We start from the raw sequence: 26567 nt of genomic DNA, 5'->3' as shown, positions 1-26567 counted from the left end.
TAACTCTGATTTAAAAAAAAAAAAAATAAAGCAAGCAAGCAGATTCGTAATTCAGTTCATAAACCTTACATCTGAGCCGGTGCTGCAGCTCACTAGGCTAATCCTCTGCCTTGCGGCACTGGCACACCAGGTTCTATTCCTGGTTGGGGCGCCGGATTCTGTCCCGGTTGCCCCTCTTCCAGGCCAGCTCTCTGATGTGGCCAGGGAGTGCAGTGGAGGATGGCCCGAGTGCTTGGGCCCTGCACCCCATGGGAGACCAGGAGAAGTACCTGGCTCCTGCCATTGGATCAGCGCGGTGCGCCGGCCACAGCGCACCGGCTGCGGCAGCCATTGGAGGGTAAACCAACGGCAAAGGAAGACCTTTCTGTCTGTCTTTCTCTCTCATTGTCCACTCTGCCTGTCAAAAACAAACAAACAAACAAACAAAAACAAACAAAAAAAACCCTTACATCTGATAATGTCCTAAGAGATCTGTCATAGGCTATGGCATAAAAAGACATTATTGATAAACACGACATCTGTTAGCTTACTTTAGAATAATGGACACTCTCTCAAACCTTCTCTCCACTAAGTACGTTACAGAATTTGAGTTTACCATTGAGGAATAAAGACGCCCACCTGTTAATTCAACAGAATCAGAACAGTGACACACACGAATGTTTCCAGATAGGCACCTACTCTACGCAAAAAGAAGCCCGTGATGCCACAGGAAAAATCTCAATTATTTATAATCCGTATCGCAGTAGTTTCCTGACAAGGACTTGAGAAGATTGGTTATGACATTAAAGAAATGTAGTACACATGCCTATTCCAGGGAGAGTCGTTTGGATGTGTATGTGTGTGAGGCTTAATCCCTGGACACCAAACATTTCTAGGACTAACGGGGTCTGGCAGTTGAGGTGCCACACCCACGAGGCGTCTATGCAGATCAAACAGACCACTGAGCCAGAGGCCGCCGTGTGTCTCCCAGCGGACGCTGACCGCTGAGCCTTCGGGCTCGCCCTGTGGTCTCCCAGGCTGGGGAGGAAGAACCACTGGGGGACGAATACAACTTCCTTTCCAAAAAGGAAATGATGTCTTTGATGTCTCGGAGGAAAGAGAAAAGGCAGGCACGTCGCCAGCTATGTCTGCCTCTCTAGCAAACAAACCAGTGTCTGAAGCCAAGTCGTTTGAACCCAAATGCGACAGCAAACTGGACCAGGTGTCTGAACAAACCATGCTCCTGGGCTGTGCAGAATCACCAAGCACGGCACAACAGGAGGACCCCTTCTCTTGAGGGTGTCCCTGGGTTCCCCACCACGGAGGATCAGTGAACGCGTGTTGGTAAAACGCAGATCCAGTCAGGAGTGGCTAATCCACAAGCGAGAGGAGCTGTACCTTTGGCAATTGCATCCACGCCTGTGGACACAGGGCACACCAAAGACATCAGGTGTGCTCTTCAGGAGGAAGTCATTTGCCCAAAGGCTAATCCCTACCAATGCCAAGTTCGCCCCAAGGCCTTTGAGAAGGAGTGGCCTTTCTCAGGAGGTGCGCTGTTCCCTAACCAGCCCCTGACCAGTAACAGTGAGTGAGCCGGCATGGCTGATTACATCACCTCACAAAAACGGACTCCTGCAACAGTCCAGATGAGGCCCTGCGTTCCTGATGGAACTGGAGTGGCAGCCCCGGGTGGCACCGGCAGAGAGTCACACATCCAGGCACCTACCTTGTATCCCTGGTTGATGCCGTTGATAAACTGCTGCGGGGGTGGGTTCCACAGGAACCGGATCGTGGTGGAGTTCACGGCTTCCGTCTGCACGTTCTGTGGGGGTGCGGTCGGCACTGTTCCCAGGCAGTCGTGGGAGGCAAACACGGGCAGGAGACACCGCGGGAGGGGAGAGAAAAAGGCAAACCTGAGCTGCCACTTGGCGTTCACAGACAAACCACAGCCCCCAGGTCCGGGAAGAGCCAGGACACACGGGAAGCTCTTAGTGGCCTTGCAGAGAAGGAACTGGCTACCTCTCACCTCCTGATGGAGAACTCCTTATAGCATAGCCAAAAGAGTGGGCGAGGCCAACTCCTCATTCCACAGAGCCAAGGTGGACAGCAGGCAAATGCTAGGATTTCTTTCTCAGCTGCCCAATATTTGAGCTCAAAGAATGCTCTTCCTGAAATACTGGCATGTACCACCATCTCCCAGCTCAATGGAACTACGTGAACAAATAAAGAAAACACAGCTGTCACCCCCTCCCCAATCTGGACTGTTGTTCATTCATTTGGAGGGTAAATTTCTCTTTGCCTGTCAATAGCAGCAATATTTTTTTTGATTTTTCAATTTTTTTGTTCCTTTACTGAACAGCTATTAAAGCAATAATATACCTGCCAAGTGAGTGCCTTCAGGGAATGTACACTCGGGAAGATGCCTGTGTGATTCTAGGTGGGCAGCCACTCTGCAAATGCTAACGGCAGAGGGACTGACCCTGCCTGAGGAAGGGATGGACAGTGCCTCTGCAGCAGGCCTGGGAGGAATGGGGAAGGTGGCGTGCAGGTCGGTGCTGTGACCAACCTCGGTCAGGGGCGGGAGGAATGGGGAAGGTGGCGTGCAGGTCGGAGTTGTGACCAACCTCGGCCAGGGGCAGGAGGCCGTGAGCACGCCAGGCGTGGGCGTGTGGGGAGAGGGCCTGGGTCACCGCACACGCACACCACACAGCAGCTGCCAGGGTCTGCCATAAGCACCGGGAAACGGAAAGCTTTCGAGACGAGGCAGGGTGTGGCGGGGCTGGGTTTTCAAGGTCAGTAACTCCATTGGCTCGCCCAAGGGATGGCCTAGTGGACTGTCCAGGTGGGAAGGAAGATTCTGGGTCTTTAGGAGGTTGTTCCCAAAGCAAGACACAGAAGCCCAAAGGATCTGTTGCTCCAGATGGAGAAGAGACAGGGCCTGCTGGGACAGCACAGTTGCACCTCTCTCAAGTCCCACAGGGCCACTCCTGAGTCACGTTCTCTCCTCCCGGACTCTGTGGAGTACAGGCGATCTCCCTGGTCCCTCTGCCAGCAAGTCACCCAGGAAACTGCCACACCTCCCATTCCCCACCCATCGGGAGTTGGTGGACTGACAGTGGCCACAGGGGCCGCTGTTCTAGGAAAGCTGGGAAAAGCACATCACATCCGCCTAAGAAGAAACCAGGAGAGCATCACTTTTTTTTTTTGACAGGCAGAGTGGACAGTGAGAGAGAGAGAGACAGAGAGAAAGGTCTTCCTTTTGCCGGTGGTTCACCCTCCAATGGCCGCCGCGGCCGGCGTGTTGCGGCCGGCGCACTGCGCTGATGTGATGGCAGGAGCCAGGCGCTTCTCCTGGTCTCCCATGGGGTGCAGGGCCCAAGTACTTGGGCCATCCTCCACTGCACTCCCTGGCCACAGCAGAGGGCTGGCCTGGAAGAGGGGCAACCGGGACAGAATCCGGCACCCCGACCGGGACTAGAACCCGGGGTGCCGGCGCTGCTAGGTGGAGGATTAGCCTAGTGAGCCGCGGCGCCGGCCCGAGCATCACTCTTCCCGGGCCCCCAGAGAGCCTAGACCCATGGCAGGCAAGGGCAGTAGGTGCTGCTCCCCCGTGACGGAGTGCTGGACCAAGACAGGGGATGCTGGGCAATGGGTGAGTGCAAACCACCAGCCCTAGGGATTCAGCAAAAGCCTCTGATGAATTTTAACTTTCAATCATCATGAAAAGAAAAGCATAAAAACCTCTCAGCAGAGAAGAAATTTAAAGGAACTTCCTAAACTTGATAAAGACATCTGTAATACGCCTACAACTGACACCGTATTGAAGATGAAAGATCGAGTATTTCCCCCTAAGATCAGGACCATGGCAAAGATGTCTTTCTTGTGACACTATTCTGTAAGTGCCAGTCGGGGAACAATGTCGAAAAGGAAGTAAGGGGTGGACAGGTGGAAAGGAGGGAAGTCTCTCTATGCTCAGACAAAACAATGGTCCATCTAGAACGTTCCTAAGAGTCAGCAATAGGAGAGCTCCCAGAATTAACTAGGGTATTACTAAGATCATAGCACACAAGGTCAGATAAAAGAATCAAATATATTTCTAAACATGAGCAATAAACAATTCAAAATTGAAATTAATAGCTATGAAAAATGAAATAAATACACACTAAACCAAGCATGCGCCAGATCTGTATTCTGAAAACTGCGTAACACGGATGAAGGAAACCCAAGCCCAGGCGAGTGTGTGGTCATCATTTCACACAGGTGGGCTAGAGGACGACACAGGAAAGTGGATGGCTCTCCCAAACCAGCGAGTGGCTGGAATGCCAAACAAAACTGCAGTGAAGGGACCAGCGCCGTGGCTCACTTGGTTAATCCTCTGATTGCAGCACCAGCATCCCATATGGGTGCCGGGTTCTAGTCCCGGTTGCTCCTCTTCCAGTCCAGTTCTCTGCTGTGGCCCGGGAAGGCAGTGGAGGATGGCCCAAGTGCTTGGGCACCTGCACCCCATGGGAGACCAGGAGGGAGCACCTGGCTCCTGGCTTCAGATCGGCACAGGGCCAGCCGTAGCAGCCATTTTGGGAGTGAACCAACAAAAAGAAGACCTTTCTCTCTGTTTCTCTCTCTCTCACTGTCTAACTCTGCCTGTAAAAAAACAAAAAACAAAACAAAAAACAAAACAAAAACTGCAGTGAGGTACGCTTTAGAAATTGAAAAGGTGATTTTAAAATTTATATGTAAATATAAACTAACTGAAGTGGCCAAAACAATTTTGAAAAAGAAAAACTGGATAGCCTTTACTTATATGGTCTCAAGACAAATTATAAATTTACTGTAATAAAATAGGATGTTACTGGAGAATGGATGGACACATTGGTCAATGACACAGAACAGAGTCTATGAGTACTTTCTAGAAAGTCCAGAAGTTACACATATATTAACAGGTTTTTTTATCAAAGCATAAGAGAAAGATTTTTTTTTCAACAAATTGGGCTGGGAAAAATGGACATTCATATGCAAAAAGAGAGAAAGAAATAGAGGGAGAGGAGGAGAGAGAGGGAGGGAGGGAGAGAAGAAAAGAGGGAGGGAGGAGGGAGGAGGGGGGAGGGGGTGGGGAAGAAAGGGGAGGGGAGGGGAGGGGAGGGGAGGGCAGGAGGAAGAAGGAAATTTAGTCAGCCAGGGTCTATACCTCATACCATATATGAAAACTAACTCAGAATGGATCCTAGCTTCAACACAAACCCAAAATAAAACTTCCAGGAAACAATGGTTGTGACATTGGGTTAGGCAAACATTTCTCAGATATTATACCAAGGATACAATCCATAAAGAAAAAAATGATAAAATTGGCTTTACAGAAACAGAAAACTTCTGCTCGGTAATAGACACCAGTTAAGGCAGTGACCACAGGCTGGGAGACAAGGTCTACAAGACAAAGAGCACATAAAGGACTTTTGTTAAGAACACATAAAGAAATTTAAAAATCCAGTAACATGAAGACAAAAACCCAAAACATGGGCACAAAGAAAATACAGTGAGAGGAAAGAAGCACACGAAGAAATCCTGCACATCACGGGTCGTCAGGAAAATCAGCGTCACTGTGAGACTCCAACCACACCTACCGGCAGGGCACAGACAACAACCAAACGTCTGTGAAGAGGAGAGCCGCTGAGGAATGCACGCTGGTACAGCCACTTTGGTGTCCGTTACAAAGATGAACACGCATGCAGCCACACAACCCAGTAATCCTGCCTTTAGGTGTTGGTGCAGCAAGAGTGAACACTCATGGTCACGTAGAAATCTGCATGCCATGTCTATAGTGGCCTTAAGGACAACCCCAAGGGGCTGGCATTGTGGTGTGGTGTGATGTGGTGGGTTGGACTGCCACCCGTTCCGGTCTTGGCTGCTTCACTTCCAATCCAGCGCCCTGCTGGTGGCCTGGGAGAAGCTGCATGGGATGACCCTTGTGTTTGGGCCCCTACACCCGTGCTGGAGACCTAGAGTGGGCTCCGGGCTCCTGGCTTTGGTCTGGCCCACCCCAGCTGGTGCAGCCATTGGGGGAGTAAACCAGCAGATGGAAGACCTCTCTGTCTCTCCCTCTTTATCTCTGTGACTCTTTCAGATGAATAAAATAAACCTTTTCAAAAAAATAAGCACCGCTCCAAATAGCAAACATCCGGAATGTTCTTCACTTGGTGGTGGGGGAAACAAACTGAGGCGTGTCCACAGGGTGGGAAGTTGTGCCACTCGTGGCTAAGAGGCAGGGGGACACCGCCACACATTACCCTGAGGGAAAGGAGACAGACTGAGAGGACCACACCCTACGTTACTGCCTCACGGTCGATTCCGTGTGGGGCCACATTAGAGGACGAGGAAGAAAACCACAGTGGGATTAGCGAGGAGTAGAGGTCTGAGTATAAAGGCACCATTATAAGGGAATGTGGAGGTGACAGAAGGATTGAGCATCTCAATTTGTGGTAACGAATATGGACGGAACACAGATGCCAACTCACAGGACCCTACACTTCCAAGGGTCACCCTGACTGCACGTAAATTACGCCACAACAACCTTTACTTCTGAAACACACTGTGAGTTGTTTCTCACTTTCCCCACTGGAGGGGTGTCGTCTGTAGCCAGGCCCCTGGAGCGGAGGCTCTGGGGCTTCTCTGACCAACAGAACATGACCCAGACCTTAACAGACTGGCACTTTTTCCTTTCTGGGAGCAGAAGAAACGTGGTTATGGGAGAGAAGATGGACGTGTTGATCAATGCAACAGAGCAGAGTCCAGACACGGCTCACACATACATCAACTAGTTTCCAATAAAGGCACAGAGAACAGACAGGAAATACTAGAAATATTTGACTTTCTTCCTGGGAACCCTGAGCGCCCATGTAAGAAGCGCAAGGACCTGAGACCATGGGAAAGTCTCCAAAAGACAGGCCCAGGGGAGCCCAGCCCCACAGCCTTTCCCACGAGGCACCACCAGAGGGTGACGCCTCTTGCCCACCTCCCACTTGCAACCAGAGGGGAGGCACCACCGGGTGCAGGGAGCCACCCTGCCAAGTCTTGCTCAGATTCCTGCTCCACACATGGTGACGCGTAACACAACAGCGGTTGCTCGAGGCTCTGAAACTCTGGGGCCATGTGTTAGACGGCCACAGGTAACCAGCACGGTCTCTTTCCCTGAAAGAATGGAAGGAGGCAAAGAGGAGGAAGGAGGAAGAGAGGGGAAAGGGGAGAGGAAACATCCAGAGAAGACTAAAAAATGGAACTCACATTCTTTGGGATGGCGGAAGGGGTCTCAGCCCTGGTGGGCCTCGCTCTGGGGTTCCATGAACAATCCTTGCCTCTGGAATTCTCTAAGGCTTTTCCATCACACTGATATGGGACAAGTACCCACATCCCCTAGGACCACGAAGCTGGAGGCCCACTTGTTCACTTGAGCACCGCCCCCTTCCCCTCTTTTATCTGGGACCTGGGAGGGGAGGAGCCATGTGAACAGCCACTCTCCTTCCAAACTCAAGAAAGAAGCCTGCAATTGGGACTTCAAAATGTTGCTAGATTCTCCGCCGGAAGGCTGCAGGGGTCTTACGCTGGAAATAATGGGATCTGGCATGATTTCAGCAGTAAGAGCCCCTGCAGTTTGCAGAGGACATGTGTGCCTGTGGTCTCCCCGGCTCTGGCCCCGAGTCCTGCAGTCCGTGCTGCCTGGAGACCCACTGTGGTCTCAGAGAAGCCAGCGTGCGCAGTGCCTTCCTCTGCTGAGCCAATGAAGGAGGCCCAGCCCTCCTGCCCCATTATGTGGCCTTGGGCAAAATCAGGAACTACCTGGTGCTAGGAAAAGAGGTGCAGAATAGAGAGGAGGCAGTGCAACAATTTACAGCCAGACCGAATTTATTCAGAGAAAATAAGAGGTGGGTGACTGGCTGCCTGTGTGCACATGGACTGAGCACATGACAGAAGGCCCCGACCCCCAGGGGCAGGCCTTTTTACATTTTGGGAGGGCTAGGGATGGGGTGGGGGTAGGGGGCAGCAGGCAGAGGTGAATTCCTGGAACTGGGCGGGGCCTTGGGAGCCTGGAAGAGAATGTGGGGTGGGGTATGAAGGCAGTAGGGGTGTGAGACCCCATGAGATTCCAGGGCAAGGAATACATTGCATGGTTTCTAGATCTTTCGGGCAGTGAGTAAAAACGGCTGAGGCTTACGTCTTTGTTCCATCACGTGGGATCTTCAGCAAGTTTATGTAATGTGTGAATTATGAAAAAACTGCAGGAATTTAAAAATTTTTTAGCATCAAAATGAATTTACCTTTTAATTCCATTTTTACAGAGCACAGTGCTTCGAAATTCACTCTTCGGCCTCTGACATTCCGAGGCCGGTGAGGTTATGATCTCAAGCCTCCTGGGCTTCATTGCAGAAGTCACCAGTCCTCCATTCCCAAATCCTCTGCTTCTCTTTGTCCTAACCGTTGCCATCAGGAGCGAATCAGAAATGTGCGGACGACAGAACCGAAAATTCCCTCAGGCGAGAAGAAGTACAGCCAGAAAATCCTTTCTGAGCTTCCAGGGGGGACCAGTGATGGCTGGAAAAGTCTTAATTAACCAGGGTTTGGGAACCCTCCCCCTCCTGCAGAAGAAGACAGGGGCCTGGCTCTGAGATCCGGCCCCTGTGCAGAAAAGGGAGGCCAGAGGTGTGCAGGGTGAGTTGCAGCCTGCTCTGCTCACAGCTCCTAGTGGGAAGCCCTAACCTCCCGTGGCTCAGAACAGGGCCACAGGGACATTTTCTCCCCAGATAATTAGCATTTAAAGTGCTGTTCTTTCCCTGCCCTTCGCGGCAGGCCTTGAAGCAGCCTGGTAAAGTGACAGGTGTTGGGTTCTTTTCTGGTTTTCATTGCTCAAAAAAAAATCCATTTTCACTAGATAATTCCCCCTGCACAGGCCTGAGTAGGTTCCTAGCCTTAAGTTCGACATAGCCCCAAACCATTTGACACTGTCTCTGTTTTCACAGCAAGGACAAGAACACCCAGGGCACACAGACACTGAACGGGAACTTGTGGAAGGCGAGAGCAGAGCGGCAGCTTCGGATCCCCGAGGTTTCATTTGTCATGCAGCCGTCGGCAGCCATGATGAACTGCTGCTGCTTCTGCCTGGAGACGGGAGCTCTTGGAGGGGGCAGTCAGCAGCGCCACTGTGCGGAACAGAAGTCCCTGTGCCTGGCGTGGGCTACAGTGGGGCCAGGTGAGACTTCAGACTGTCAGGGTGGGGCTGGTGCTGTGGTGTAGCAGGCAAAGCCACCGTCCGCAGTGCTGGCATCCCATATGAGCACCGGTTCAAGACCCGGCTGCTCCACTTCTGATCCAGCTCTCTGCTGTGGCCTGGGAAAGCAGTAGACAATGGCCTAAGGCCTTGGGGCCCTGCACCCATGTGGGAGACCTGAAAAAAGCTCCTGGCTTCGGATTGGCGCAGCTCTGGCTGTTGCGGCCAGTTGGAGTGAACCAGCGGTTGGAAGACCTCTGTCTCTCCTTCTCTCTCTGTGTAACTCTTTCAAATAAATAAATCAATCTTAAAAAAAAAAATAAAAAAGACTGTCAGGTTATGTGGCCATACACCATGGCTCATGAGGAAGCTGCCACATTTTACTATGAGAAGGCTTTCTGCTGTGAGATTCCATCTCCAGGACATGCTGGACACAGTTCAAAGGTCAGTGGTTGCCAGGGTTTTGGAATAAGTAGGTGAAGAGGAGGTGGAGTGTTGGGGTCTGTCAGGCCATTGGGGACAATAGTCAACCCTACATCTGGTGGAATTCTTACTGTCCCAGCGATAACCTTTACAAGTGCCACACATGGGACATTCCAAAACACAAGAACACGGGTCAATGAGCAGCTTGCACGGCCGAATTCCCTTATCTTGGTCAACGGGTACTGATGGGGGTTTCCAAATTCTCTGTAGTGTTACCCAGGATCCCTTCCTGGCCAGTAGCCTGAAAGGGCTCCCTCCAGTCTTACTTCAGACCCCACTCTGCTGACCTGAAACGGACAGCCTTTTCTGCCGGACCAGTCACCCCCATGCCTTCTTAAACCTAACATGGAGCATGCGGGACCTTTAGGGCAAGGACACTGCTCTGCATGATAATATCACGGCAGGTACATATGATGATGTGTTTGCCAAATCCGACTGTATGTGCGATGGAAGGCGAATGCCGGTGTCAGCCGTGGCTCTGGGTGACAATGAAGCATCCGTGTAGGTTCAGGGACTGTAACAAGGTGCCATTGGAGGGCTGTAGAATAGTGGGGGATGCTGTGCACACATGGGTCCAGGGGGTACTCAGGAGCTAAGTTTTCTACTGAATTTTGCTATGAACTTTAAATTGCTCTAAAAAATAAAGTCCGTTTACAATGCAAAACTTAACACTTGTAGGTCATTTTGTGAACTCTGAATCTGGTAACTATCCCTGCGACAGAGTGCAGAGGCCACACACTGCTACCCTGGGACCAACCCCCATCTGCGCTTCATTTCACTCGCAAGCTGCTCATCACCAGTGAACTGCTGTTTGAGACAGAGACAGATGGAGACAGACAATGTGTGAGTGTGTGTGTGTGTGTGTGTGCGTGTTTACTGGGGGTATGATCTTCAAATTAACTTGCTGATATCTTGACCCATCATTATCGAAGGTATGTGTGGTTGTGTGTATAATTACCTAGTATCTGCTATTCCCTAATAAGATGAAAGTAATTTAAAATTTCTTTCCCTCCTTCTACTCCTTCCTTTCTGGCTGGTGCTGGTGTAGATTCAGCAAGATCTCATTTTTCATGGAACCTCACAATGAATCATCGTTTTTAGAAACTTGAAGAAACGTTTTGGAACAAGCCACATAATTAAATCAGCTTGGTAAGAAGCACTATAGGGATTGACAGATCCCAATAATTGACTTTTAAAAATATTCTGGGCCACAGATGACATGAATTTTTTTAGGATTTTAATTCTCTAATCAAATAAAAAGGGACGTGCCAATACTGTCTATTTCCCTCCTGCATGCTTCTGGTTTGGATTTTTTTTTTTTTCTTGACAGGCAGAGTGGACAGTGAGAGAGAGTCAGAGAGAAAGGTCTTCCTTTGCCGTTGGTTCACCCTCCAATGGCCGCCACACCGTGCTGATCCGATGGCAGGAGCTAGGTACTTATCCTGGTCTCCCATGTGGGTGCAGGGCCCAAGCACTCGGGCCATCCTCCACTGCACTCCCTGGCCACATCAGAGAGCTGGCCTGGAAGAGGGGCAACCGGGACAGAATCCGGCGCCCCGACCGGGACTAGAACCCGGTGTGCCGGCGCCGCAGGTGGAGGATTAGCCTAGTGAGCCGCAGCGCCGACCCCGGTTTGGAATTTTTCAACCTAGTTTTAAACGTTATGGATGTGTGCAATCAAAACCTACTGAAAATTTGATTTGTGAAGCCATCAAAGTCTGTAGTTCACTTTACACTTAAAAATATAAAATTAAAAGTATCTGTCTATGTAATTAAAACTACTGCATATAAACAGAGATATCATAATGAACAACTTTTTCGTTAAAGGGAAGTCAACAGCTACACCACCCAGAGAGTGAAACAATTTTCTATTCAGGGGATGTAACAAGGACCATCTCTGATTCAAACCTGCCTCAAGGTTGTATGTGATGAAAAAGGAACCTACAGAAGCAACGATTCAGGGCCAACTGGGCCAGCAGCCTCTTCCCAGAGCACGGACGTTACGTGGAAAAAGACGCAGAATGGTGAAATGTCTGCAGTGCAGAGCAGGAAGCAGCCGTGTTCCTGACATGGTTACTCCTGTATCCGATGGGCACGAGAAGCATCTTACAGCCCCGCTGAATTCCTCCTAAAACTGCACGATCGCTCACTCGCCAGGCTGCGTGGGTGCTGCCGGGGCGTGCGTGTGTGGGCCAGGGACACACAGAAGCAGGCGCCACTTCTGAGCAACACTGAGTGATGCCTGGATAGCGTGCCACCTCGCTCAGACAGGTGATTAGGTCAGAAAAGCCCTCACTACGGGCAAGGGAGTACCGATGTTAGTGCCCGAATTTGGTAGACAGCATGGGCTACTGGCCGGGAAGGGATCCGGGGTAACACTACAAAGGTCCCTCAGAGCAAATGTTAGGAACATGACACTATGGCCGGCGCCGCGGCTCACTAGGCTAATCCTCCGCCTTGCGGCGCCGGCACACCGGGTTCTAGTCCCGGTCGGGGCGCTGGATTCTGTCCTGGTTGCCCTTCTTCCAGGCCAGCTCTCTGCTGTGGCCAGGGAGGGCAGTGGAGGATGGCCCAAGTGCTTGGGCCCTGCACCCCATGGGAGACCAGGACAAGTACCTGGCTCCTGCCATCGGATCAGCGCGGTGCGCCAGCCACTGCGGCCATTGGAGGGTGAACCAACAGCAAAAGGAAGACCTTTCTCTCTGTCTCTCTCTCTCACTGTCCACTCCTGCCTGTCAAAAAAAAAAAAAAAAAAAAAAGATAAAAAAAAGCTGTCCTTCCTGGGACTCATTTTATTTTTTACTTTATTTAAAAGGTAGAGAGACCTTCTATCTCTGATTCCTTCCCCAGATGACAGCAACAGCGAGGGCTGAACCAGGCTAAAGCCAGGAACTCAGAGCTCAGCCCAGGTCTCCCAAGGGGGTGTCAGGAACCCAATACTTGAACCACTACCGCTGCCTCCCAGGATCTGCATTAGCAGGAAGCTAGAACGGGAGTGGAGTCAGTACTAGAACCCGGGGCAGTCGGATACGTGATACAGGGATCCCAGCTGGGAGCTTGATTGCTCCGCTCCCATGTGGACATTTGGGGATGAGAGCCACAGAAAAAAATACACACATTTTGGATGCCAATGCTGACAGAAAGATACAAAGACCTTATTGCAAAATTCAGTCTAAAAGGCTCTGGGACTCAAGAGCCCATGGCTGCATTTGCAGAGAGGGTCTCCCACACAGAAGGTGGCCAGCAGCACCCCGCAGTTCTTTCTCAAGTTCTGTTACAAGAGTGGGAGGTCTGTTAAACCGCAAGACGCTGTAGTCCCGTCTGCTTTTCGATTCATGAAAAACATGCAATCGGAAAACCACTTGTGACAAAAGAATTTCTTTGGGGGGATTCAAATGCACGCTAGAGAACAAGTGCAGTTACTAACAGCCCTCCTCATTCTTTACTTTGCTTGCAAGGCAGAATGACAGAGAAAAAGACCTTCCACCTGGTAGTTCACTCCCCAAATGGCCCCGGTAGCCAGGGCCGGGTCAGGCCTAAGCCAGGAGTCCAGAACTCCACACGAGTCTGCCACATGGGTGCAGGGGCCCAAGTACTTGGGCCACCTTCTGCTGCTTTCTCGGGCACATTGGCAGGGAGCTGGGTCAGAAACGGAGCAGCTGGACTTGAACTGTAGCTCTGACATTGGATGCTGGTGTTCTAAGCCTAACCTGCTGTGCCACAATGCTGGCCCCTGCAGTGGAGACTTTCTGAGTTAACAAGTACTGGACTAGGTTTGTCTCCCAGTCCCCTGATGCATGACCCATGCATCTTTACACAATATTCTTCAACAGTAGGAACTTTCCAATTCCATATCATACTGTTGTGCATCAGCTGCCCAAAACAAGAATTTTGCAAGACTCTGTCATCTGAACAAAGGTGATTATCATTGCTATTTTTGGCAAAGGGGCCTCACTTTGAAGATCTGCTGAAGGGTAAGTTATAGGCATCGAAAATGCTTCTTCTGTGACGGCTGTGAACAGCTGAGTGAACGCATCAGACGATACTGAGACCTTGGGAACGCACAGCGTCCTGGTTCAGTTACCACAGCAAGAACACCGTGGGGGCCAGAGTTGTGGCACAGCGGGTTAAGCTAACACTTCAATGCCAGCATCCCCTGTCGCACTGCTACTTTGAGTCTTGGCTCTCCGCTTCCGATCCAGCTCCCTGATTACGTGGATGGGAAGCAAGGCTGGAGTTCCTGGTTCCTGGCTTCGGACTGGCCTAGGCCTGGCTATTACAGCCATGCGGGGAGTGAACCAGTCGGTGAAAGGTCTTGCTCACTAGCTCTTTCCCTGTCCCTCCCTCCCTCTATACAGTAGCCCTAGTGAATAATTTAAAGAGACTGAATTATCTGACTTTTTGGCGAATGGTAGAGAAGACATTCCTCTCAACAGGAAGTAAGCACTCTTCCTGCACGCGCGACCTCCTCCTGGTACAAAGACTTTCTTGCCAATGGTGACTTGGACAGACTTGGAAGTCCTAAAAGGAGCCACCTCAATAATAAACCAGATATGAAAAAAGCTATGTTCACCAATCAAGATGTCACTAAAAAAATCATAAAGAGTATATAAAGTTAATTAAAAACGAACCTTGGTGAAGAATGGGATGGGAGAGGGAGTGAGGGTGGGAGGGCGGGAATGGGGGGGAAGACCCACTATATTCCTAAAAGCTCTACATTTGAAATTTGTATTCACTAAATAAAAGCCTTCTAAGAAAACTGTGAAGAGTTTTTTATGTGTAAGTTTTATGCAAGTTAATATTTAAGTCTCCATAACATTCTACAAAGATGACCAATGAGGCTTTTCTTTAAAATATTTATTTACTAGAAAGGTAGAGAGAGGGAGAGGGGCGGGATCTTCCATCCGCGGAGTCTCTCCCCCGATGGACCCAATAGTTGAGGTTGGCTCACAGCAAAGCGCAGAGCCCAGAACCCCACCCAGTCTCCCAAGTTCCTCTTCTGATCCAGCTCCCTGCTAAGGGTCTGGGAAAGCAACAGAGGAAGGGCAGCCCAAGTCCTTGGGCCTCTGCACCTATGTGGGAGACCCGGAAGAAGGTCCTGGCTCATAGCTTCAGCCTGGCCCAGCCCCAGCCACCGTGGCCATCTGGGGAGTAGACCAGTGGATGGAAGATCTCTCACTCTGTCTCTCCACTCCCTACCCCCGTAACTCTGACTTTCAAATAAATCAATAAATCTTAAAAAACAAACAAAGAAGCAAATCCAACACTTCCACCAACCATGGGAATGCTGAAGTCAGCCTATGGCCTTTCCCTCCACGATTGGTTTGTTTTTGTCCTAAGAGTACTTGCTGTTGGACACACAAGTCTCCATCCTTCAAAATTACTAGAAATAGTCACTTTCCATTTGGTTATTCCACCAACTCTATACACAGTTACATAGTTAAACTTTGCCTTCAATAATTTTATAATTTCTTTTATAAATGTTTTAAAACTACTTTAGTTTTATGAATAGATAAAATGTGTTTACATAGTTTCAATGTCAGTTCTATAAAGAAAGGAAATTTAGACAAGCTTAATCTCTATTTCTGCAGCCCCCTTTTCCCTACAGCAATCATTCTAGAAATATTCCTCTTTCTTCGTTACAGCCGTGACAGTCCACCTGTGGATACACCAGTTTACTCCACCAGTCTCCTAACTATGAGAATTTTTATAGATTCCAGTCCAGTATTGCAACAAATACTGCAGTAGCGAACAGTCCTGCCATATGTCTTTTCACTTGTTTAGAACTATCTTTGGGATGAGGTTCTGAGGGCAAAGTTGGTGGTTTACAAAGTTGGAAGGCTTACAGCTCAGGGATTTGTCGCCAAACTCTCCCGCATGAGGAAGAGAATGAAAAAAAAATTGTTTTATTCAGGCTGACGTTGTGGCACAGCGGTAGATGCCGGCATCCCATATTGGAGCACTGGTGTGAATCCTGGCTGTTCCACTCTGGATCCAGTTCCTTGCTAATGCACCTGGGAAGACAGTGGAAGATGGCCCAAGTGCTTGGACGCCTGCTACTCATGTGGGAGACCCAGATGGGGTTCTTAGCTCCTTTAGCCACTTGAGAGGTTGGAGAAACAGAGACACAGAGAAAGAGATCTTTCCACTGGTTCACTCCCAAAATGGCCACAACAGACACGGCTAGGCCAAGCCAGAGTCAGGAGCCAGGAACTCCTCCTGGGCATCCCATGTGGGTGGTGGAGACTCAACCCTTGAGCCATCAGCCGCTGCCTTCCCGGGCACTTCAGCAGGGAGCTGGATGGAAGTGGAGCAGCTGGGACTCAAAGCAGTGCTCCAACAGGGGACACCAGCACTGGTAGTGGCAGCTTAACCTGCTGTCCCGGCCCCTATGCTAGTTCTTCTTTTTCAAATGAAAAAGGATTAAACATTTGTACGTGCTAAAGATCATCTCCACTTTGAGATATTTAAAATTTATAATTTCAAATTCTATGAAGACTTCTATTCAAAACCACTGGGAATGAGATATCAGCACATGCCCCGGCAGCCCTACACCTGTGCTGTAGAGTTCCTAGAGACAAGAACATGACCACACACCCGAGTCCAGCCGCTAATACCGTGTGTCCCTGCCACCTGCTCTCCGACGCTCCTGCTTCCCCGATGCACCCGTCAGGTCACACTCTCCTGTCTCCTGCATCTGCAGCCTTCGCTGCCCGCTGCCTTGCCCTGTGCGACTCTGGGCTGTTAGGGCCCACCTTCACCACCTTCATGTGCACGGCCCCCCCGGTTGAGCCCGCCTGGCGCTGCTTCCCGATGTGGCTCAGTCACTGTCTCTCCCAGCTTCCTGCCCGCCGGCGCCCAGTTCTGATCTTCCCACCCGCGGCGGTGACCTTTAGACTTGCTACCAGGCCTCCCCAGGGCACAGTCATTCTTCTTTCCTTGTGAAGCGAACTTTGCCAGAGGACCTGCAACCATCCCGCTCCTCACTGAACTCGCTCCCGCTACTCTGGGCGGACGCTGAAGTCTCGTGATGGAACTCGCGGGGGCTGCATCCCCCTGCGCTCCCTCCGCAGCCCTGGACACGGAGTCGTGTCAGAATGGTGTCTCCGCGTAGCCTCGGCTCTGAGCACCTCTCCACTCGGCCAAGGGCCATCTGCACGCTGCTGCCGACTCTGCCCGTTTCTCGCCATTTCTCTCCTGCCTGTCAGCTTCTTTCTTCTCTATTTTAGAAGATCTTGATATGGAGATACCCTTTTTTTCTGGGATATAAACTGCAAATATTTCCTGCAGTTTGCTGTCTCTTTTCCTTTGCTCATTATAGTTGCGTATGGAACATTTCAGGTTTTTAAGTCACATTTACCAATCTTCACTGATTGCTTCTAGATTTCGAGTCTTTGTTAGAGAGATGTTTCTTCTGCTTCCAGGGACTCGGCTGATGTCTCCTTCAGCACTTGTGAGCTTTCATCTGCTCCAGTGGACACCTCACACCCACTTGGGATATGTCCTTACACACACAGTGGGGATGGAGTTAGTCTTTCAAAATGTTATTGGGGCCAGTGCTGTGGTGTAGTAGGCTAAGCCTCTGCCTGTGGTGCTGGTATCTCATATGGGAGCTGGTTTGAGTTCCAGCAGCTCCACTTCTGATCCAGCTCCCTGCTTCCGTCCTGGGAAAGCAGCAGGGGATGGCCTAAGTGCTTGGGCCCCTGCACTCACGTGGGAGACCTGGAAGAAGCTCCTGCCTCCTGATTTGGCCTGGCCCAACTCCGGCAGTTGCAGCCATTTGGGGAGCGAACCAGTGGATGAAGATCTCTGTCTCTATCTCTCCCTCTCTTTAACTTTGCCTTTCAAATAAATCTTTGAAAAAATTAAAATTTTATTTAATTGAAAAGCAGAGAGAGAGAGAAAGGCAGATATCTTTTATCTGCTGGTTCACTCTTCTAGTGCCCAAAACAGCCAGGACTGGCCCAAGCTGAAACCAGGAGTCTAGGACTCCATCCATGCCAACCACGTGTGTGGCAGGGGCCCACGTACTGGAGCCATTCACCTGCTGCCTCCCAGGGTGCACATCAGCAGGAACCTGGAACGGAGCTGATATGAGATGCAGGCAGCCCAGGAAGTGCCCTAGCCACTCTACCAAACGCCCGCCCCTGAATTCAGGTTGATGGTTTTTGTCCATGTAAGTATCCACTTCCTTCAATGTGCTTATCAACAATAATTTACTCAGCTGTTCAAGATGCCCCCTTGTGATTACACAAATACACTTCAGCACCTCAAGGTCCAGTCCTCCCTGCTGCCATTCTCTTCCTGGATTTTCCCACTGTTCCTGCTCACTTGCTTTTTATGAATGGACTTAAAATGAACTTTTCTACCCACAGAAAGCAACAAACAAGCCTGCTCTGTTCTCACTGGGATCGTGCGACAGCCCTAGGTCGATGAAGGGAGCACCGACATCACTGGGACGCTGAGTCGTCCCGTCTGGGAACCTAGTGTGTCTATCCGTACCATGCAGGAGCACCTGCCATTTTCCTCCCGTTTGGCCGTTTCTTCTCAGCTTTACCCACCCCCTTGCTTCTCGATGCTAACGCTCTGCTACTACAGACGGGACCTCCTCTCTAACTGTAACTTCTGCTGTTTGTGAATATAATCAGTGTTCTATACGCTGATTTTGTAACTTGCTAGTCTGATAAATTCTTTATTGCTGATAGTAGTTTCCAGATATCAAACCTCGTGATCTACAAATAGAGAGCGCATCATCACTTCCTTTTCAGGCCGCAGCCTCTTGTTGCTCTCTCCTGCCTATTCCTTGGCTGCCTAGCATTTGACATTAATACCTAGAGGAGGCTGGAGCCTCAGGCCCTCTCTTCCAGGAATCTTGTAGTGCTTCCTGGTTAAATAGGTGGAGAGGACAAACTGGATAGGATGCATTCCTATCCTATGCCTTCCCCACAGAGGCGTTGCATTTGGCAAATGTCAAAACAGAATCCTTGGAATAAACCCTACTTGGATATGATCTACTATTTTCAATGTGCTATTGGATTTTTGATAATTTTTAGTAGTTTTTTTAATCAATGCTCAAAACTGCCCTGTAAATTCTTTCTTTAATGCAGTTCTCACATCCTTTGAGTTCTGTGTATACGTGTGTGTGGCCTAAGACACAATCAGCCTCCACAGTAACCCTAGTGCACTTTTATTTTTATATAAAGATTTATTTATTTATTGAAAATCAGTGTGTGTATGTGCGTGAGAGAGTGAGAGAGAATGAGAGTGAGTGAGTGAGAGTGGGAGAGAGTGAGAGTGAGTGAGTGAGAGAGAGAGAGAGAGAGAGAGAGAGAGAGAGAAACAGAGAGAGAGGATATCTTCCATCTGCTGGTTCACTTTCCACATGGCTGCAACAGCTGGGATTGGACCAGGCCGAAGCCAGGAGCCAGCAGCTTTTTCCTGGTCTTCCACATGGAGAGACAGCAGGGCCCAAGCACTTGGCCATCTTCTGCTTTTCCAGGTGCATTAGCAGGGAGCTGGACAGGAAGTGGAACCAGCACCCACATGGGATGCTGGGGTCACAGTGGCTATTGTACCCACTCTGTCACAATGACAGCCCATCCCGTGCACTTTTAAAAGGTGGATTCTCAGGGCGGGCAATGCAGTGCAGTGGGCTAAGCTGCCACAGGGTACCCACTCATCCCATGTCACAGTGCCCAGTCGTTCCAGGGACTCGGCTTCTGAGCCAGCTTCCCGCTAACGCACAGGGAGGCACAGGTGACGTTTTAAACACTTGGGTTCCTGCCACCCACACGGGAGACCTGGATGGGCGTCCTGCTTCGGGAGCCTGGCCCAGCCATAGCTGTTGTGTGCACCTGGGGAGTAAAACAGTAGATGGAAGACATCTTTCTTGCTCCCTCTCCTCCCCCCATGTCTCCCTCTCTGCCATTCTGTGTTTTGAATAACTCAATCCTAAAAAAAGGAAAAGGCGCATTCCCTATCACCTGAGTTTAGAGTTGGGTAAAAGGACCAGTGTCCACCTCCCGTACCGCGCTGTTTCAGGGGTTCTACACTGTCATTAGTTTGAGTTATGTCCCCAGTTACCACCTATTTCTCAGCCTGTACCCCAACAGCTGAGTGATGCTGACTATCCTAATTTGCTGGGAGATTTAGTTTGGCTTCAGATTTTTGCTTACATGCAGAGAAGGCAATTATATCTCTGGTAACTGCTCACATGTGAATACATGGACGGGTATAGGTACATACATGCAAAGGCACATGTATGTTTGCAAATGTGTGCAAATCCATGCATATGCATGTATGTATATGCACTTATGCATGATTGTATGTGTGTGCACACAGCTTATGTACATGCATGTATACACATACAGGGACTAACCACTGTCACGCCACGTCCTTTCCCCATGGCTGCACAGTAAATACAGGTTCAAGGTCCCTGTCTTCACAGAGCTCGGAGTTCAGTGGGGAGGCTGACACTTATCTGTATAGAAAGTGCTACAATGAAGCCAGCATGGATTCCCTTTCAGAAGAAGGTAAGGAGGAGATGGTTCCTGAGTCGGAGCAGGAACACAGCAGGAGGCTGTCCCAGCCTGGACGTTGGGAATGGACACAACCTTGAACGCATGTGCTCAAGGCCATGGTTTTATGCTTCGGGATTGCCGTGAACAGTGTCTGGGTGAAGATGCTTCTCCTGGGGGAACTCAGAAAGCTGAAGGAGGCGGCAACAGCCTCACTGCTGACTTCTGGACAGACAGGAAGACCCTCACGGTCACCCACCTGTCCATGGGGGAGCCCACCCCTGGCGGCAGGCAGATGGTCACTCAGCTCCCATCGTCAGGACAGGAAGACCCTCACGGTCACCCACCTGTCCATGGGGGAGCCCACCCCTGGCGGCAGGCAGGTGGTCACTCAGCTCCCATTGTCAGGACAAGAAGACCCTCGCGGTCACCCACCTGTCCATGGGGGAGCCCACCCCTGGTGGCAGGCAGGTGGTCACTCAGCTCCCATCGTCAGGACAGGAAGACCCTCACGGTCACCCACCATGGGGGAGCCCACCCCTGGTGGCAGGCAGGTGGTCACTCAGCTCCCATCGTCAGGACAGGAAGACCCTCACGGTCACCCACCTGTCCATGGGGGAGCCCACCCCTGGCGGCAGGCTCCTGAAGCAGCTCCCATCGTCAGGACTTCCCAGACACTACTTTATGCCCCCTCAGTCACTTGCCCCTCCACTGCACAACACAAAGGAGTTTTCCTCAATGCTGACCTCAAACCTGCCCTCTACAACACCGGCCTTTTGATGCCCGCCGTCTCTGGTGTGAACCAGTCTTTATACACACAGAAAGCAGTTAGACTATCTGAAAATCACACAGCATCCAGCGAGCTTCACTGCTCTGGGCCAACACCTGCTACTGCAATGACGGAACCACGGAGCGCGGCCCATTCTGGTTCTTCTCCTCTGAGAGCCTGTGCTTTCTCACTTGCCCTCAGGGCCAGGCGTGTGCAGCTGCCTCAGCACGCCTAGTGCTGCACTGATGGGAATTTGTCATCTAGAGAGGGAGGTTAAGGTCATGGTCAGGGCTCTCCTTTTGTCTAAAATCATCAAGTCTTTGGGTGGTGACTGTGGGAAAGTCACGTCTCCCCACACCATGTCACGGCACTGGTTTGGACGCAAACGTACTACTGTAGTCTATCCCTGACATATTTCAAAATGTGTTGATTTCAATGATCAGTTTGACAAAGCAGTGTGTTTTGATTTGAGTCTGGGACAGAACAGATGAGCGGCCCCTTGGCAGTGACACCTGTGTGTCCGATAGTCATGCCTGCTCCCCTCCCTCTGAGTCACCGACAAGGGCAGTGACCACGAGAAGCCCAGAGGAATGGTGGCGTTTGCTACCACAGTCACTTCCAAAGGTGGACAATCAAGTTATTCACACTCTGGCACAGCTCAGACCTGGGAATTCATCTAATTACTCCATCTCCCAATCTGTTCGTTATCTTATCTACAGGGTGCTTACAAGGGTGAACGAACAGATGAAAATGAAGCTACAGAATCAACATGCCTGTGGATCTATTAATTCAGTAACAGTCCCCAAAGGAAGCGAGGCTGTGAGGTGCGACCGCCGGAGACTGCTTCCAGGGGGTTAGGGTGGCGTCTTCCCACACCGCCTTCCTTCAGGGACACCTTTAGGCTTTCTGCCTTTGTCCAGGCATTTGCTCTATCCTTAGTTATCCTGCGGGGCTTCTGTGGAACGTGCTTATCCTTTCGCCTTTGAGATGAACCCCATCCTATGTAAGAATCCGACTGCTTTTATCAACCAGCCAGGGAACCAGGTCAAAGAGAGAAGGAAGATTCCTGACCAGGGCTGGTGCCGTGGCTCACCTGGTTAATCCTCCACCTGCAGCGCTGGGATCCTATATGGGTGTCGGGTTCTAGTCCCGGTTGCTCCTCTTCCAGTCCAGCTCTCTGCTGTGGCCCAGGAAGGCGGTGGAGGATGGTCCAAGTGCTTAGGCCCTGCACCCGCATGGGAGACCAGGAGAAGCACCTGGCTCCTGGCTCCAGATCGGCGCAGCGCAGGCTGTGGCAGCCATTTGGGGGATGAACCAACGGAAGAAAGATCTATCTACCTCCCTCCCTCCCTCCCTCCCTCCCCCACTATCACTGTCTATAACTCTACCTGTCAAATAAATTAAAAAAAATATTCCTGACCGGCAGTCAGCCTGCTTGGCTTAGACTGGTGTGGCTGCTGAGCCTGGCCAGAGACAGCAGTGTGGGGCAGACTCTACTCGGAAGCTCTGCCTTTTCACTGGTCACTCTTGGTCCAAACAGTGCAACCTTCTGAAGCTGCCCACTGGACCTTACCTACCTCCTCCCTCCCTTCTCAAAGCCCTGCCTTTACCTTAAGGGGGACTCCAGCCCTCAGCTTGGCCACAGACTTTCTAGAAACACAGCTGAGGTCTCCTGCTCCTGCACTCACTGGTACCCATGGTGAGCTCACAGACGCGCGCTATGGCTCATGGGGACGTCTGCTCGTCTTTGTAGATGGTGAGCTCACAGACGCGCGCTATGGCTCATGGGGACGTCTGCTCGTCTTTGTAGATGGTGAGCTCACAGACGCGCGCTATGGCTCATGGGGACGTCTGCTCGTCTTTGTAGATGGGACCCATCCTCCATGGGCACGAGTCCGCCTCCATGGCAGGGGGCAGGCGTGCGTGGCTTTGGCCCCCAGAGGACATCCTTCCCCAGCCAACGTGGAGAGGCAGCTCTCAGATTAGAGCCTGTCTCGGGTCATCGGGAGGGCCTGCTGTGCCACAGATGCGCTGACCCCTCGTGAGTTCTGGTTCAGGAGGTCTGGGGTGTGGCCTGACAAGTTCCCAGGTGATACTGATGCTACCAGTGGATGGACCACCTGTGAGCAGCCTCACAGGAGCTCAGAGCCCCTTCTGACTTGCTTTCCCCTTCCTCCCTCCCTCCCTCCCTGTCTCCTTCCGCGTAGTCTTCCCTTGGTTATTACTTTGATTCTTTGTAAAACCCAATTAATTGGTTGGCAGAAAATTCTGCTCTCATTCTCACAAGCCTACTCTCCATCTTTTCTTTTTATATAAAATAAAGTTTTTTGTTTTTTTTTTTTTTGTATTCAAAAGTGGGGAAGAGAGGGGGAGGGTAAGGGTGAGGATGGTGGGACGGGAGGGGGAAGAGACAGACAGACTCTGGTCTGTCTATCCACTGGTTCACTCCCCAAATGCCCATAACAGCTGGGCCTACCCAAGCCAGGAACCAAGAACTCCATCCAGGTCTCCCATGCAGGTGGCAGGGACCCCAGTATGAGGGTCATCGTTTGCCGCCTCTTGGGCACTCGTTAGCAGGAAGCTGGATTGGAAGCGGAGGTGAGACTCAATCCCAGGTACCCCGAAGTGAGTTGTACGCATGCCTCCCCAGTGGCAGCACAAACGCTGAGCCATGCGCCTCCCCCTCCCCCCCTTTCCACGGGGAATGTCTACTATTTGCAGCCCACAGAACGTGTGACCCTGTCAGGCAGGTACTTTCCCGGCTGCTGAAAAGAGAGATACACTTTGTTTGTATTTCTGGTATCTCATTTAAACCAAACGGTCTGATGAGGATGCCATACAGCTTATCTGGAACCCGCCCTGGGTGAATTCCAGTCTATCGTTGCAACTCCTCTCCAATCTACATAAAGACAGAAACTGTCCAAAATGCTAGTTCATCACAGAAGCCTGTGCTGACTGTGGAGCTACATGACATTCTGGAGATGCGCAAGATGTCAAATAAAATTAATAAAGTGACATCATGAGGGGCATCAGAGACAGTCCTGAGGCCTCATGGGACAGGCAGGAGTAGGCATTCAGACCCTGGTGGTAAGAGCTGATTGATCTGCACGTCCTGTTTATTAGGCCCATCAGACCGACACAGACCCAACCTAAAGACGGCTAACGAGCTCAGTGACAATGCTGGGATACTGGCTGAATTTAGCACAGAATAAAGTTATGCACACATAATTTTTATATTCGGACACATCCAGTTTGATTTATCAGAGCAACACTACGTTATCTGTTACAGATCAACCATGAAACCTCAGTGTCTTACCCAGTGTCATCATGTGCCACCCTCGAGTATAATACCCGTTTTCCTGGGTGGTGGACAGCATTGCATGGGACTGTCCCTGAGTGCACCTGCTGGTTCCAAAATCCTTCAACTGGCTCTGAGCCATCCTTTAACCGGCTCACCACAGCCCACTGAGTACAGGCTGGGTTGCTGCTGCTGGACCGCATCTCCACTTCCTGGAGGCAGATGTGGGACTGCCCTTCTCTGCCGCGCCTGCACACCCCGGGGCTCATCCTCCTCGAATCACCCGATCTCAAAGATCAGACTGAAGCACCTACACAGAACCTCCTGGGACTGCTGGGCAGGTCTCCCTCCAGATAAGCCCAGAGCTAAGTGTGTGTGCCTTGCCTACAGGGATGAGGTGGGCTCATTACCTAGAGGGATTACCGGCCACGCACTACTGGGTGGCTGTATATGTTACAGCGTGCACGCCAGCTGTTATCGCTGACTCCAGATCATTACAGGCTGCGGCTGGGCTCCGGTGCTGATGCGCCTCCTGCAGTCTGGATCCACCTGACTGTGTTCGCCGCATTAGACATCTCTAACGCATTATTAGGACCACAAATCTTTGGCAAACAAGTCTGAAGTATCCTTCCTCGTGGCCTTTACAAGAAAACATGTCAACACCTAATAAGTTCCGTGAAATTATTCTTTTTCTGACCTTGGCTTTTCTAATTCTTTATTGGCCAGGCATTGGGGTTGCAACACGGAGTGAGTGGGGCAGGCAGGCTACGTGCTGACGCTGCCCTAACCACCCTGCTGCTGAACGTACAGCCGGCAGCGGGCAACATGGCACAGGAGGAATGCTCCTGGAAAAACAGCTTTCCTTCTGCTAGATACTGAGTTCCCAAAACAATGGGCTGAGGCTGGCCGGCAGTGGATGCTCACGCTGGCTTGCTCTGGGGGCTTAGCTGAGCTGGTGCTCTGCCTGCCGTCACCCATGCGCCCTCTCCCAAAAACCCAACTCTGTTTTGAATCCACATGAAGTCGCATCCCTGTGGGTCTCTTTCTGTTCTTATTGTGACCCCCTCTTTATGCCAGCATTCATACACGGTAGCATTCACACACAGTAGTGTTCACACACGGTAGCGTTCACACACAGTTGCATTCACACTCGGTAGCGTTCACACACGGTAGTGTTCACACACAGTAGAATTCACACACGGTAGCGTTCACACACAGTGACATTCACACACGGTAGCATTCACACACGGTAGCATTCACACACGGTAGCGTTCACACACAGTGACATTCACACACGGTAGCATTCACACACAGTAGTGTTCACACACGGTAGCGTTCACACACAGTAGCATTCACACACGGTAGCATTCACACACAGTAGCAAGTTGCATTCACACACTGTAGCGTTCACACACGGTAGCATTCACACACGGTAGCATTCACACACAGTAGCAAGTTGCATTCACACACTGTAGCGTTCACACACGGTAGCATTCACACATGGTAGCATTCACACACGGTAGCATTCACACACATACACATGTGTTCACCAGTGCACTCAGGACTAGTGTCACTGCCTGCGGTTTTCCACAACCCAAGCCACATGCCTCCTGACCACGTTGGGCCACACCTTCCTGTCAATAACGTCCTAGTGAGTAGGGAAGAGAGACAGTGAGTTCAGGCTCACGTGCAGAGCCAGGCTGGGCGTGGCAGGTGCTCAGGCCAGTTGCAGAGTAGACACTACGGGCCTCTTCCGCCCTAGAGAGTTCCCAGGCTAGGAGGGAAGAGAGTTCTGTAAACCCATCCAACAGTGTAGTGACCCCAGTCACTCAGGAACTAGTGGCAGCTGAGGGCAGAACCCAGGAAAAACCTTCTCTCACAAGGTCACGAATACAGATGTTGGAACACCATTCCAGCTCATCCAACCCCCCAAATCTTAGCCCTGGGCCTAGGCTGGTGGTCCCTGCTCACACAGCACACAGACCCTTGCCTATCTTTAATAGCCAGATACACAAGACAGGCTTCACAAGCTGACCCCAGTGAATCCTAACTCCTGTGGGAGCTTTTCTGAAAGGGATGTGAGATCAGTCAAACCAAACACCCTGTATTGTTTGAGTTCAGGATTTTTCAGTGTGTGTCACAAATGCATTAGTGGATCAGAAAATCGATTCAGTGGTCGCAACAGCATTTTTGAAAGAATGAAAGAATGAAACAGTGGCATAGAACAGAAGATATCAAAGAACCTCGTCCACTGTGTGGGTGACTATT

At 50.8% G+C, this 26567-nt stretch overlaps 1 protein-coding gene across 6 annotated transcripts in view; it reads right to left on the bottom strand.

Annotated features, from left to right (window-relative positions):
* Positions 1-26567, bottom strand: part of SDK1 (sidekick cell adhesion molecule 1) — a 980492-nt gene that overhangs the window by 152257 nt on the left and 801668 nt on the right. For all 6 annotated transcript variants that reach the window (XM_070064289.1, XM_070064291.1, XM_070064290.1 and 3 more), the window contains one exon: positions 1706-1821. In XM_070064289.1, coding sequence (XP_069920390.1) covers positions 1706-1821 — 116 coding nt within the window. The remainder of the gene's footprint in view (positions 1-1705; positions 1822-26567) is intronic.

The sequence above is a fragment of the Oryctolagus cuniculus genome, chromosome 19 (assembly GCF_964237555.1).
Source record: "Oryctolagus cuniculus chromosome 19, mOryCun1.1, whole genome shotgun sequence".
NCBI classification, from domain to species: Eukaryota; Metazoa; Chordata; class Mammalia; order Lagomorpha; family Leporidae; genus Oryctolagus; species Oryctolagus cuniculus.
Note: the sequence above shows the minus strand (reverse complement) of the source record. Positions and strands in the feature narration are given on the sequence as shown.